General features: G+C 39.2%; 1 protein-coding gene across 11 annotated transcripts in view; it reads right to left on the bottom strand.

The window, feature by feature from the left end:
- MICAL2 (microtubule associated monooxygenase, calponin and LIM domain containing 2) overlaps positions 1-15,489 on the bottom strand; it is a 220,595-nt gene that overhangs the window by 31,528 nt on the left and 173,578 nt on the right. For all 11 annotated transcript variants that reach the window (XM_073808631.1, XM_073808625.1, XM_073808626.1 and 8 more), the window contains 2 exons: positions 4,904-5,019; positions 1,057-1,149 (listed from right to left, as the gene is read on the bottom strand). In XM_073808631.1, the coding sequence (XP_073664732.1) occupies positions 1,057-1,149; positions 4,904-5,019 (209 nt within the window). The remainder of the gene's footprint in view (positions 1-1,056; positions 1,150-4,903; positions 5,020-15,489) is intronic.

Here is a 15,489-nt window from a genome sequence, read left to right as displayed (position 1 = left end):
CTGATTGATATGGTGGTCATTCTTTAGAAACTAAGGATGAAAATCTCAAAGATTCTACAGGACTGGTATGGGTGCTAGCAGATTAGGCCTCAAAAGGCCATCGTAATTCTTCTGTTATCACTGCCTACTGTCTGGAGTAAAAATAGAAGGAGGGGAAATTGCTGAGTTTGCCAATCCATTTCATAAAGACTTCTCATGTTCTCAGAAGGAAAAGTTGAAATGTTTCAAGAAAGCCTGTTTCAGAAGTTGAGAATGGACAGAGGGAATTTATGGGAAGTTTTCCCATCCACTAGGTGAAGGGGGTGGCTCCCAAGTCAGTCACTGAGAAGAGTAAAGGAGGCTGGAGTAAGTGACTTCCTGCTTTTGTCAGAAACAAGTTACAGGACTACCCGGCCTGATAAAGCGAACAACTGGAAGAAGGGATGTACGGTACGCTGCATTAACATGAGTGGTCATTTTAAGGCCTTCTGTCCTAAAACCCAACTGTCCCTCAAGGCTAGGTTTGGGGTCCTCAGGGAGAGGGGGTGTGCCTTGACTTTCTGCTTCATTTTGCAGGTGGGCAGATCAACTTGGGCAGAAATGTTTGGAGTAAACAATCCGGCCAGGGAATCTGTAGCAGAATGCTAGATGCTTGTGTGTTCAACTAACCTTGGAATAGAGACAGCCCCAGTAGTTGTCAGCTCAGCAAAGACACTGTCAGAAAGTCAGGGGAAGGTTGTGTCCTCACAGAGGACGAAACTAAGGCCACTTGTGTGTGGCATTAAGGGCCTGGGATTGTTCCCAAGGCCGTGTGTTGGCTGCTGTTCCAGCTCACTTTGCAGGACATGCGTCTGCAGATGGAGAGGCAGCTGGGAGTGGGCCAACTCAACACCTGGGCCCTCCAGGCCCCAGAGTCCCACCAGGGATTGAGTCAGAGCCTTTAGAATAGCCACAAGCCCGGTTGCTCAGAGAAGAGAGACCTATCTTTCCCCAGTGCAATACAGATTTCCAAAGGCTTCCACCTCCAGATCCCCAGGATCCCAGACCCACTCACTCAGCTCAAGTTTGTTTTCTGACCTGAGCTTTGTGAAGTCTTTTCAATTCTTCTTGCTTAACCAATTGTTTTGTTGCTTTTTCTAGCCTCCTTCTTCTTCTTAGTGTCTTCCTCTCCTACAAAAACCAAGAAGAAAAAAATATGTCTTGAAAAATGAAATTGAAATGTACAAAATACTGTCACAGACTCTGCCCTCTCCAACCAAACCACTGCTTAGCTTCTAGAACAACAATGTCAACAGAACTTTCTGCAGTGATGGAAATGTTCTGTATCTAGGCATAAGATTGCCTTCCCTACTTCACTTTGTTTGTACAAATACGTCATTAGTACCACTGGGTTCTCTGTGTGCCTGGGCTAGTAGAATACAGAACATTCAAAATTGAGGCGTTTAAAATAGCGGTCCAGATCTTGACGGTGTCTCTTCCAGGTTTTAGACAGCAGAGAAAGGAGAAGTAGTGGTGTGGCCAGCTCCACATATTGCAAGTTTCAGGAGACTCTTCTGATTGGAGAAGCAGCAGAGAATAACGTTTGAGCACTGGGCCCAGGAGCCATGCAAAGCTGGCATTGAAACCCCAGCTGAGCCGTGTGAGCTTCACTATGTCATACAACTTCCTGAACTTCAGCGTCCTCTTCAGAGTGATGAGAATGATTTAATGCCTACCTTGTAGGGATGTGATAAGGATTAAATGGGATAAGGTGGGTCAAGTCCTTTGCAGAATACTTAAAAAAGATATGGGATAGATATTCAGTAAATACTATGATTTTTACCGTTACCAGTATGATCATTATATTATTATTATACAAATTAGCATGATTATAATTTCTTACTAAAATCTACTATTTTTCATATGTGTGTGTATGTACGTAGTATGTATAACGTATGTGTGTATACATCTTACATATACAAAATAAATGTCCAACTTGGGCCAGTTTTATTATGTTTGCCTTCTCAGAGCATACACATCAATTTTCTATATTAGGACGAGAACGAGAAAATGCGAGAGACTTCTTTCTAATGCTGGCAGAAATAAATATGGAATTAAAAACTTGTTACATCTAGCCTGGTGCCTGGGCATTCAGTAGCTGTGGTTGAGCTGAATGTTTGCCCATTAAAAGGACTATAAATCCCCAAGTGGGGAATAGACCTAACAGGCCTGACTCCAGGTCCATAATAGAGGTCAGAGATTTTACCTTAAAAGCAAGTGCCTTTCCAGGGCTTTATGGGTCCTTGGCATTCTGCCACCCATTCCATCACTCTCCTTAGGAAAGCATCTAGCTTTCAGGGTTCAGAATGTTTACAGATCATTGGTGAAAACATTTAGCTCAATGACGAAACTTGGTTTTTCTAAAATTCTCTGTAGGATGTAGAATCCTAAAGATCTTCATCCTTTCTTTCATCCTTGGAAGGAAATTTTGGCTCTCAGCACTCAAACTTATTCTATATCACATCTCTATTGCTAGAGGACAACTTCCAGATTGACTGTCAACCACTGCAGAGGTCCCAGGCCATTTGGGTGAGGGAACTCCTCCTTTAAGCAGCCAGGACCTTTCTGGGAAGGCTGGGTGGGGAGGGGTGTGGTGGTATTTGGCAAATATCTCTTGAGCTTCCACTATACTAATCTACATAATAATTGTCAGCATTTTTTGAGTGCTATGTGCCAGATACTGTACTGATTACTTCACATGCATCATCTTATTTATTCCACAAATTACACTTATTTCACAGGTAAGGAAATCAAAGCTCAGAGAAGTTAAAGAACTTGCCCAAGATGACACAATCAGGAACTGGTAGAGCCAGGAGCTAAGCCCAGGTAACCTGAATCCAGTGTCCACATTTCTATCTAGTTTATTCTGCCTTTCCTGTACCAAATTCGGTGCAGATGCATCAAGGACCTCTGCTTTAAAGAAATATCAAACTTTCCCCCTAAATTAAGACCATTCAAACAATTTCAGCGAGGGATGCCTTGACAGCATTGCGCTGTCTTAGCACTTCCCAGCAGCAAAGCTACCAAACCCCGACTGCTTTATCGAGAGTCAGCAAAGCAGAACCTAGACAGGGAAAGAAAGTCCTTTATTGCCTTTTATTAAAAGATGTGGACATAGAAAAAAAGAAGGATGATTTATTAACAAATGCTCATATAGCCTTACACTGCGCCAGGCACGGTTCTCACATCCTCAGTAATGGTGATGACGATGCAGAGAAGAAAGGAAAACGTCTAAGGGCTAAGGAAGAAAAAGATGAAGGACAGAGAAAGGGAGAAATCTGGCAGGACTGAAGACAAGCTGCCTGTCTCCCTCTCTCAGATCCAGGCATTAACTTGAGGGGAGGGGGCAAAGCAAAGAGGCGAGGCTGCATATCCTGTCTCCAGTTTCCTTTGCAAAGGTTCACTTGAGCTGAGTGGGCTCTGTGCCATGTGGCTGGGGACACACCTGTATGGGGCAGAAGAGATAAAGAAACTAGAAGGGAAAACACTTCCCTCGTTCCTTCAGTGTGAGCCCTTGGGAAGTCATAAAGAAGGAACCTTTTTGCCAGCTTCCCTGCCTGAAGAGTGGGCGTGTTGGAAGCCAGGTGAAGCGGGCAAGGTTTACCACACTGCAGCAGATGTGTAATGTGATGACTGGCTCTGTTCTGGTCCAGCAGGAGACAAGGAGCTATTCGCAAGGCTTGCCCTAGGTATCACGGTCTTGCCATTTCGATGGCTTTCAGCCACTCCATTCTTTTGGTCCCCATGAGTGGCAGAATGGCTGATGCCGGGGCTTCTGCCTCATTTGAATACAGAATTAACTCAGGGTCACTCAAGGGGGTGAGAGAGTCTGTAAGGAAATCCCAGAAATCAACACGACACATAGAATTCACTGGTACTGAGTGTCTAACTAATCATGGCCACCCACGGTTAGAAACCAGAAATCTCTACGTATTCTCTTGTTCTCATTCTCTCTCTCCCCAGCATGTCCCAGCTCCCTCCTGACTTACTTGCTCCAAGGTGAGCCGTGGGGAGCTGGAACCCCTGAATGACTTGAGATGATGCCAAAGCTCCTAGTGCTAGATATGGAAAAGTTGAGTTTAAGTAAATAAATTTGGTTCTCTCTTTTTCTCCGCAGATCCTTACTGCTCCAAAAAATAAACACTGCCAGAGCAGTGAACTGCTTCTGTCCGCCCAGGAAGCATATGATGTCCAGCCATTCAGCTCTTCCAGCCCCAGAGGATAAAGAAAACAATGGTGGGATTTGGTCATGGGATGCGTGTCTCCGTGTATGTAACATACAGACACGTTTAAAGACATACAATGATGTTTGCGTTTTTTAATCCATGGGTATGGGAGTTATTTAAAGGGTTCTCCAGAAATGAATGTTCATTAAGCAGAGAGAAGAACTGCCATTCCCCCGCCAGCACACGGCTAGTCAGTGGGGATCCTCAGAGCCTACATGCAACTGCATGGTTCATTTCGCATTTCTGATTAGAATAAACATAATGTTTTCCATGCAATCTGCCTCTAGTGCTTCTTAAATGAAGCTGTGCTACCCCTCGGGAAATACACATCTGCTTGTTTTAATTTTTTCGATGGTTTGCTTGTTGGATCACCACTTTAAGAGCTGCAGTCACCAAATGGTTTCAAGTAAATATGTCTGTTTTTTCCCCCTTCCCACTTTGACATCTCTGAGAAAGGCAAGTTCCTAAAAGTTAAAAAAAATATATAAAAAGGTAATTCTTAGGGTGTTCCAGGTAAAAAGAGCGGTTGCTGTCAGATGCAATGAAACGTGATCCTCCTAATGAAACTGCTGCAGCTGGAGCCCACATTGGGTCTGAAATCTGGATGGTAAACGGCCCCCGCAAGCCAAGGCCCCCTTTGGTTTGCCAAGTGTTGTTACCTTTGACCGCAAGGAAGGCTGAGGATCGAATTCTTCATCTGCAGAGGAGGTGGTGGTGGAAGAGGTGGAAGAGGCAGTCCCTGTCACCTGTGCTCTGATGGGGACGTGCTTGGGACCTGAAATGGGAACAGAAGAACTCACTGAACTCCTAGCTTCTTCTCCTGCGTCATGACCCGAAGCCACCTCTCCTTCCTCCCTGCTACCCCCATTCTCTTCCTCCCTGCCCTCCCCTCACTGCACCTGCCATGAGCGTGAGGCGGCAGCACCTAAGGGCAACTGAAAATTTGGCCCTCTACGTTAATTACATTTCTGGGTCCCTGCCAAGAGCTTTGCAGCTCTCTTTTCATGTGGAAAAAAAAAAGGTATTATGCAGAAATCAATTAATTCCTTAAACACCATTTATATGGTGTGTTGCTAGGAATGCATTCAGAGATGAAATCTGTTAGTAAAATTCGTGTCTGAAGTTAGCTGAGTTACCTAAATGCTTGTGTAAGGTTCGTTCTGCAGAGTAATTGAATGCAAAAAAGTCGGAGCCAGCTCTTAAACAAATCGCCCTTCTGCGGCTCACAGCATCTGGCACCCATTTTTACTACATGACATCTGCTCAGTGTAAAAGGGCTGGCGTCAGAATGTCTGGTCATAGAAAAAAAAAAATCCCAAATGTAATCAGAAGCAAAAGGACTCTAAGCCTAAGGTTTTATCACATAGTCTCATGCAACATAAATATTTCATTAATTATGGCTAAACAAATGTCAATTTTATTTTCCCAACTTGCAGATATTATCACATCATTGAAGTGATGATTCAAATGCCAGGAAAGGCGGTTTAAGATAGGGAGGGCTCAACAATTCAGGGCCCACGGGAGAGCTGAAGTCGAGGGGAGATGCCAACCCCTGAACAAGAGGTAGATGGTTAGAGGCAGCAAAGTGCCTGTGTTCGCTCAGATCTCTTTGTGATCTGACTGGGGACCACGTGTGATAAAGTGTTCCAGGTGCCACAGGAGACTTTTGTTCTTCTCAGCAAGAACATCTGCCCCTACACATCAACCTGACGCAGAGTTAATGATTAATATCTGGATTAACGCACCCTGAACACCGGCTATCAGAACCAGCTAGGACTCCATGATAGGAGATTTACTAATCTTTACTCTGCCGCATCAGCTTCTATCTAAAGAGAAATATGTGTTGGGTGGGGAGGGAGGAGAAGAGGCAATTCCAAGCTGACTAGCATTCTCTCCAGCCTGCCTTTTCTTCCCCGTAATTTTCAACTATTCACCCCAGTGGGAGAGGCCAAGTTTTAAAAATTAAGGGTAATTTTAACTTCCAGGAACACATTTATATATGCTGTTATTCAAAGCAAAATAATGCAAAACATCTATATAATAACACAGCCTCTCTGGGGAGAGAGTTAACTGTTTTCCACTTTAATTTGCCAGATGCAAACGCTCAGGTGAAGAGAAAATCGGGAGCTGCATAATAACGGTGGAGGCATTGTTAGTGGGAAGCTGAGACTGTTTCCCAGCCCCAGCCACTAAATCACCACTGAGTACTTTAGTCACTGAGTATTCCCTTCTTAGTGTGTGAGCTTGAGGAACTAACTTCACCTCCCCAGTTTCTGGGGATCATGATGTCTAACTTGCAGAACTGTTGTAGAAGAGTAAACGTGATCAATATAAAGAGCCTAACACAGTGCCTGGTTCATTGCAGGTGCTTAAATAAATGTCGTCGTCATCATCAGCTGCCTCTCCCAGACGATGAAGCAGCAGCCATTGCTTCATCGTCATCATTGATCCCAACGAACAATACTGCAATATTAGTAAAACTGCCTAATCAACCGTCATTTTATGGAGGAAGTATAATAACCTAAACTTGAAACTTTTTCTATCAAAAATAAATTTAATATTTCCACTGAATTTTATTTTGAAATTGAGGAGAAAATGTTCCCAGATATAATGCATTTCTTAAACTTCTGGCAAAGTTACATAAAGTTAAATAGTTACCCCTGAATCTCTTCCCCTTTACTCTCTTCCATCATAGAACCATTCATTCTACTTTACTTTTCATTTGCAAGCTTAAAACATTTGCAGCATTGTTCTACTCTGGCTATAATGGAGTGACTGATTCTGGGATTGATCTCCCACCACAAAGCACTAGAAGTCAGGATGAAATGTATGAAGCAGCTGTTTCCAGACACTGGACAAGAGGCAGTACAGAACTGTGATAAAGGTGGGAACAGAGCTTACATGAGGTAAGCCCTACAATCACAGTAGCTTTCTGCCTACAGGCACTTTCCAGAACACAGTGCAGGTAGGAGGAACCTAAACAGAGCATAGCAGATTCATTGAGTTGAGAAGACAAAGGTCACCATTTGAGTGGGCTGAGGCAGTTGGAATATGTGGGGAAGAGTACTTGAGAGGAAGGAGCTATGTAGAAAACAGACCTCAGAAATAAGCATAAAAGTCAACTTGAGGGGCTTCCCTGGTGGCGCAGTGGTTGAGAGTCCACCTGCCGATGCAGGGGACACAGGTTCGTGACCCGGTCCAGGAAGATCCCACATGCTGCAGAGCGGCTGGGCCCGTGAGCCATGGCCACTGAGCCTGCGCGTCCGGAGCCTGTGCTCCGTGACGGGAGAGGCCACAACAGTGAGAGGCCCGCGTACTGAAAAAAAAAAGTCAACTTGAGTCTATTGCTTAATGATAAATTATAGATGCATAGAGAGAAATTGCACGAGGTTGGGCCGACAACTGCTGGAAAGTTATAGGGTAAATAATCTCTAAAGCTTTCACAAGACTGTAAAATGTTCAAGTTTTACCCAAATAGGGTAGAGCAAATGTTGGGGGCATTAGAGTGGAGACGACAGAAGAATCGCACTTGAGTAACAGGGATAAATTAGCTCTAGGGTAAAGGTCATTATAGACATAACTGAATAAGCTTAAAAACCAGCCTTGTAAGAAACAAATTGATCTGCAAGTTACTCTACTGCCTGCCAAACATTCTTTAATGCCTATATAACACTCTTGAAATGAGGAAACAAAATGTAGACACTCTAAAATGTAATATTTACAAAATCTAGCAGCCAGTAAACAGTTACTAGATACACAGAAAAGCAGGACAATGAGTCTGATAATCAAGAGAAAAATCAATCAATAAAAGCAGACTCAGAAATGATGAAATTGGCAGACAAAGATTTAAAAAGAGTTATTCTAAATGTGCTCAAGAATTTAAAAAGAAAACACGAACAGAATAAGGACAGAAACAAAAAATATTTTTAAAAGAACCAAATGGAACCTATAAAGATGAAAACTACAAAATCTGAAATGAAAATTTCACTGGATCAGTTTAACAACAGACTAAATACTGCAGAGGAAAATATTCAGTGAAATTAAATAATAGCAATAAAATAAAAACTATCTAAAATGAAGCACAGAGAAAAAGAGACTGAAAAAATGAATAGAACCTCAGTGACCCATGGGACAATATCAAGTGGTCTAAAATACATGTGATTGGAGTGCCAGGAGACAGAGGGAGAATGACAGGAACAGAAAACGTAGTTGACATAAGATTGCTGAAAATCATGCAAATTTAATGAAAATTGTAAATCCACAGCTTCAAGAAGCTCAAAAACCCACAAGCAGGGTAAACACAAAGAAAATCATAGCAAGCCTCCCGATAATGAAATTGCCAAAAACCAGAGATACAGATAAAATCTTAAAAGCAGACAGAGAAAAATGATACATTTCATACAAAGAAACAAAGATAAGAATGTCCATGGACATCTTGTCAGAACCTAAACATGCCAAGAGACAACAGAACATCATTAAAATGCTGAAAGAACAAAAAAATCTGTCAACTTATGATTCTATGTCCAGTGAAACGACCCATTCAAAATGAAGCAAAAGGGGCTTCCCTGGTGGTCCAGTGGGTAAGACTCCACACTCCCAATGCAGGGGACCCAGGTTTGATCCCTGGTTGGGGAACTAGATCCCGCACGCACACTGCAACTAAGAGTTCAAAGGCCACAACTAAGAAATCTGCATGCCTCAATGAAGATCCCATGTGCAGCAACTAAGACTCAGCACAGACAAAATAAATAAATAAAATAATAAATAAATATTTTAAAAAAATTCTCCTTACCTGCCTTGTTTTTTTAAAAAACAATGAAGCAAAAATAAAGGTTTTTGGTTTTTTTGTTTTATTGTTTTTTTTAGGAGAAAGAAGTTAGGATAATTTGTTGTTAGCTGACATGGATATAAAAAAGTCTTAAAAAGTTCTGTAGCAGAAGGAATACACCAGATGGAATGAAGAGGTTCAGAAATGATAAATATAAAATAATTTTTCTTTGTGGTTCTTAATTTCTTTAAAAGACAATTGACTGTTAAATGTAAGATAGTGTGAAATAATAAGAAATATACCTACAGATCTTCCTCAGCTTACAATGGGGTTACATCCCGATAAACCCATCCTAAGTTGAAAATATTGTAAGTTGAAAACTCATTTAATACACCTAACTTACTAAATGTAACTTAGCCTAGTATGCCTAAATGTGCTCAGAACACTTACATTGCCTACAGTTGGAAAAAATCTTCTAAAACAAAGCCTAATTATAACAAAGGGTAGACTAGCTCATGTATTGATAGATTATTGAATACTACCCTGAAAGTGAAAAACAGAATGGTTGTTTGAGTACAGAATACAGGCTGTAAGTGTATCGGTTATTTACCAGCCAGGTCTCCTGGCTGACTGTGAGCTGTGGCTCTCTGGAGAGTATGGTACCACATATTGCTTTGCCTGGGAAAAGATCAAAATTCAAAATGTGAAGTATGGTTTCTAATGAATGCATATTGCTTTTGCATTACCATAAAGTCAAAAAATTTCAAATTGAATCAGTGTAAATCAGGGACCTTCTGTATTGGTCTCTGCCCCTGGCTTCTGCTAATATTTGATCTTTGACCCCAATTCCTGACAAAAAGGTCCTAAAACCCTTGGAATTTCCCAGGTGATAGGAGTTTCTTTTGTTCTAATGAGGTGGCTCTTGGTGGGCTTGTGGATGGGGACTGGTCACTAGAAAGACCAAGCCATGATTAGAAGCTTAGAACTATCATCCCTACCCCTCCATCCTCTGAAGAGGGGAGAGGGGCTGGAAAGTGAGTTAATAATCGATCATACCTATGTGATGAAGTCTCCATAAAAATCCCTGAAGTACAGGGTTTAGAGAGCTCCCAGATTGGTGAACACATCCATGTGCTGGGAGGGTGTTGCACCCCAGCTCCATGGAGACAGAAGCTCCTGTGCTTGGGACCCTTCCAGACTTCACCCTATGTATTTCTTCATCAGGCTATTCATCTGTATCCTTTATCATATCCATTATAATAAACTAATAAGTGTAAGTAGGTGTTTCCCTGAGTTCTACACCAGACTAGCAAATTATTGAACCCAAGGAAGGAACTGGGGGAACCTCTACTTATAACTGGTTGGTCAGAAGTACAGGTGACAACCTGTAAGGATATAGAAGATTTGAGCAAACACGACTAATATATTTGACCTAATTGATGGATGTAAAACAACATCCTCAATAACTAGAGAATATAATTTTTTTCAGAGCACATGGAACATTCACTAAATTGGTGATATGCCAAGCCATAAAGCAAGTATCAACAAATTTCAAAGAACTGAAGTCATACATAGTATGTCTTCTGACAACAGTAAGGTTAAGCTAGAAATCAATTAATAAAAAATATAAGTAGAACACTTCAAAATGATTAGAACTTAAGCAATACTTTCTAACAACCTACAGATCAAAGAAGAAGTAAAAATAAATTTAAATTAACTGATGATAAAAAATATGGTATAACAAAATGAATAGAATGCAGCTAAAGTGAAGATTAGAGGGGAATTCAGAGCTTTAAATGTATACATTATGCAAAAGAGAAAAGTTGAGAATTGATGCTCTAAGATCTACTTCAAGAAACTAGAAAAAGAACCACCAAATGAACCTAAGGAAACCAAAAAGGAAGACAATACTCAAGATAAGAACAGATTATGAAAGACAATACAGACAAAGCAGAAATAAAATAGAAAATTAACAAAGCAAAATTTTTCTTCTTTAAAAAGATGAATAAAATTGATAACTTCAAAAAAAAATTGATAACTTCAACGAAGAATGACTGAGAGAAAAGAGACAGAAAGCACACCTACCAATACGGGGCATAAAAAGTCCTACAGAGTACTAAAGGAAGCTAGTAACCATAAACCATTTTATGACAATAAATTTGAAAATTTAGATTAAATGGACAAATTTATGGAAAAACATGACTTACAAAACTGACATAAGAAGAAATAGAAAATCCGAGTAGTTACATATCTAACAAAAGGAACCCTCATATACTGCTGGTGGGAATATAAATTGGTGCAGCCACAGTTGAAAACAGTGTGAAGGTTCCTCAAAAAATTAAGAATAGATCTACCATATGATCCAGTTATTCCACTTCTGGGTATTTATCCAAAGAGCACAAAACATTAATTTCAAAAGATATACACACTATGCTATGTTCATCATTATACTACATTCATCACAGATATATACACTATGCTACGTTCATCACTATGCTACGTTCATAGAGATGTGGTATAGGAGAGAATACTACTCAGCCATAAAAAAGGATGACATCTTGCCATTTGTGACAACATGGATGGACCTTGAGGATTTTATGCTAAGTGAAATAAGATGGAGAAAGACAAATACATATGAGTTCGCTTATATGTGGAATACAAAAATAAATTAATTAATGAACAAATCAAATCAAACCAAATAAAAACAAACATGTGGATACAGAGAACAGAGTAATGGTTATCAGAGGGAAGAGGGTACCAGAGGGAAAAACGGGTAAAGAGGGTCAACTGTATGGTGATGGATGGGAACTAAAACTCTGGCTGTGAGCACACAGTAGTGTATACAGGAGTCAAAATATAATGCTGTACATGTTAAGCACATAATGTTATAACCAATAAAAAGAGTACCTATAAAAATAATCTACAGCAAATAGAAAGATAAACCTTCTGATATTGGGTTAAAAAGATAACGATCTATTTATTACCACTTCTATTTAGCACTGTATAGGGGGTCCCAGGCAGTACAAGAAAGTTAAATAAAAGGTATACAAACTGGAAAGGAGGATGTCAAACCGTCTTTATTTTCAGACAACATGATTATCTGCGTAGAAAATCTCACAAAAAAGCTACTAGAATAATAAGTGATTTTAGCAAGGACAATAGAAAAAGTCAATTGCGTTTCTACATATTAACAATGAGCAACTGAAAATCAAAATTAAGAAAGCCACTCCATTTACAGTAGTAACACAACAAACTGTGAAATTCTTAAGGGATACATTTAACAAAATATGCGCAGGAACTACACACTGAAAACTAAGAAAACCTAAATAAATTAAGAGATATTGCATCTCCATGGACTGAAAGACTCAGTAGGTATCAATTGTTCCCCAATTATTTAGAGACTAAAAACAGTCCCAATCAAAATTCCAGCAGGCTTATTTGGTAGGAATTGACTAGCTAAATTTAAAATTTTTATGGAAACACAAAAGACCTAGAATAGCCAAAATAACTTTTAAGAACAAAATTTGAGGACTCCCACTACCTGTTTGCAAGACTTACTCTAAATCTCTAGTAATCAAGAGAGTATAAGGATAAACATACAGATCAATGGAACAGAGTAGAGAGCAGAGGTAAACCCACACGTATATAGTCAACTGATTATCTGTAAAGATGACATTGTAACACAGTGGGGGAAGAAGAGACTTTTTAACAAGTGGTGCTTTAAAAATTGGATATGTATGGGCAAAAAACTTTGACTTTTATTTACTATAAGAAATTAATTAGAATTGGATTATAGACTTAAGCCCAAAAGCTAAAAACTGTAAAACTTCTGAGAGAAAACATAGGAGAAAGCCTTAGTAACTTTGGGTTTAGAAAGATTTCTTAAATCTAATTCAAATTATTAAAAAAATTAATTAATTTGACTTCATCAAATTAAAAACTGCTGTTCTTTGGATGACGAAAATGAAAAGACAATCCACTAGCTGGGAGAAAATATTTGTAAACACATATCTGATAAAGGACTTATAACCAGAATTTTTATGAACTCTGACTAAATAGAGGGTTATAGTGTGTTCTCAGATCAGAAGACACAATATTCTAAAGCTATCAAATGTCTCTAAATTAATCAATTTTAAACTGTATCATTTTAACTGCACACACAAAAGTTGAACACCAGGGAATATATGTAATGAAAATTGTGCAAGATCACTACAACTACAAAACACCGACAAAAATTGCAGAAGTCTTTAGGAATGTATCATGTCCAGGGATTTGAAGACTTACTATTATAAAGATGTTAATTTTCTCCAAATTTATCTCTGGAGTCAATGCAATACTAGTCATATGCCCAGAAAATATTTTTGTGGAAATTGATGAGTTGATTCTGTAAGTCATATGGAAATGCAAAAGGCCAAGAATATCAAACAATCTTGAAGAACAAAGTGGAGAATTTACTTCAGACTATGAAGATTTATTATAAAACCACATAATGAAAACAGCGCGATTCAGGTGCGAGGACAGACAAACCAGTGGAAATGAATAGAAGGTTCAAAAATGAACCTGCCTCATTAATGACAAAAGTGTCACTGCAATGAAGTGGGGGAAAGAGATGGCTTTTTAAATAAATGCTGCTGAATCAACTGGATAACAACATGGAAAAAAAATAAACACTCACCCTACCTCACAGAATATACAAAAATCTATCTTACGTTGGTCATAGACTTAATTATAAAAGATAAAATAATAAAGCTTCTATAACAGTGTTGTACAATAGAAATCCAACATGAGCCATGTATGTCATTTATAATTTTCTAGTAGCCACATTAAAAAATGTAAAAACAGACAGATGAAATTAGTCTTAATCATATGTTTAGCTCAAATTTCAAAAATATTATCATTTCAATGTGTAATCAAATATAAAAATATTAATGAGATCTTTTACATTATTTCATTCAAACTAAGTCTTCAGAATCTGGTGCATATTTTATACTTACAGCACATCTTGTTTCTTGTTTTTTTTTTTTTCATATATAGCTCCTTTATTTGTGGAAAAGATTTGTGGAAAACAAGGTAAATTTTATAAAAATTACATGCACTCCCAAAATGAAACTCATCACTGGTGATAAATAAGTGACTGAAGTAATAACCAGTTTACCTGGGATGATTTGCCGGGATGCTAAAGGGGAGAGATTACTTGGTACAGCCCGCTATATGCACCAAAATAATAGTTACTGACCTTTGAAATTTATGGAAAGAACCATACAAATGGTTTTCAGATATAACTTTAATATTTTGGAAGTATTTGTATGGTTTTTAAAATTTTAAAATATTTATTTATTTATTTTTGGCTGCGTTGGGTCTTTGTTGCTGTGCGCGGGCTTTCTCTAGTTGCAGTGAGCAGGGGCTACTCTTTGTTGCGGTGAGTGGGCTTCTCATTGCGGTGGCTTTTCTTGTTACAGACCACGGGCTGCAGAGCACAGGCTTAGTAGTTGTGGTGCATGGGCTTAGCTGCTTCGCAGCATGTGGGATCTTCCCAGACCAGGGCTCAAACCCGTGTCCCCTGCATTGGCAGGTGGATTCTTAACCACTGTGCCACCAGGGAAGCCCTTGAATGGTTTTAAACATGGGCTTGAATTTGTAAACATCTACAACTTTCCCCCACAAGGACTCCCAGCCCAAGAGTAAGCTGTGGCTTAACCAAACGGGAATGTCTGTGCTGTTGAAGGCCAGTGCTACTTTCCACGGAGGGGAACATCAACCCTTTTCTGGCTTGTTAGAACTTTCAAGGCCCTTATGTCTTTGATGCTGAGCATCTGGCCAGGGGCATTTTGTGAACCAGACAATGAGAGCTTCTTGGAATGAGCACATCTTGGTTTAGACAATACATTTTCAATAATTAAAGTGAAATGTAATCCTATCAAAAGAGAAAAGTTGAGTTGAATAGAAAAATATTTTATACAGCTTCAGTTTTAAAATTTAAATCCATTAACATAAATAAAATTAAAAATTCAATTCCTTACTCACACTAGCCCTATCTCAAGTGTGAAATAGTGGCTACCCTATTGGACAGTGCAATTCCAGAAGGTAACACACAACAGTATCTTTGTGACCTCAGGATAGGGAAGATATCATAAACAGGATGTAAAAATCAACAACAATAAGGGAAAATATTGATAAATTTGGCTTTATTAAAATAAGTGCCTTTGTTTATCAAAAACACCTTTAGAGAGTGAAAAAGTTAGCGGAAGAGTGGGAGAAGATGTTTTATATATACGTATATCTGACAAAGGACTTATATCCAGAATCTACACAGATTACAAACCAATAAGGAAAGGGCTGACTACATAATGAAAGTATGGACAAAAGACTTGAATAGAGATATCATACAAGAAAATATCTACATAAGCATGTGAACAGTAGTGCAACATCATTATCAGGTAAATGCCAATTAAATCCATAAGATACCACCACACGTCC

This window comes from Tursiops truncatus, chromosome 8 (assembly GCF_011762595.2).
Source record: "Tursiops truncatus isolate mTurTru1 chromosome 8, mTurTru1.mat.Y, whole genome shotgun sequence".
NCBI classification, from domain to species: domain Eukaryota; kingdom Metazoa; phylum Chordata; class Mammalia; order Artiodactyla; family Delphinidae; genus Tursiops; species Tursiops truncatus.
The sequence above is the reverse complement of the archived record's forward strand: the minus strand, read 5'-3'. Positions and strand labels throughout refer to the sequence as shown.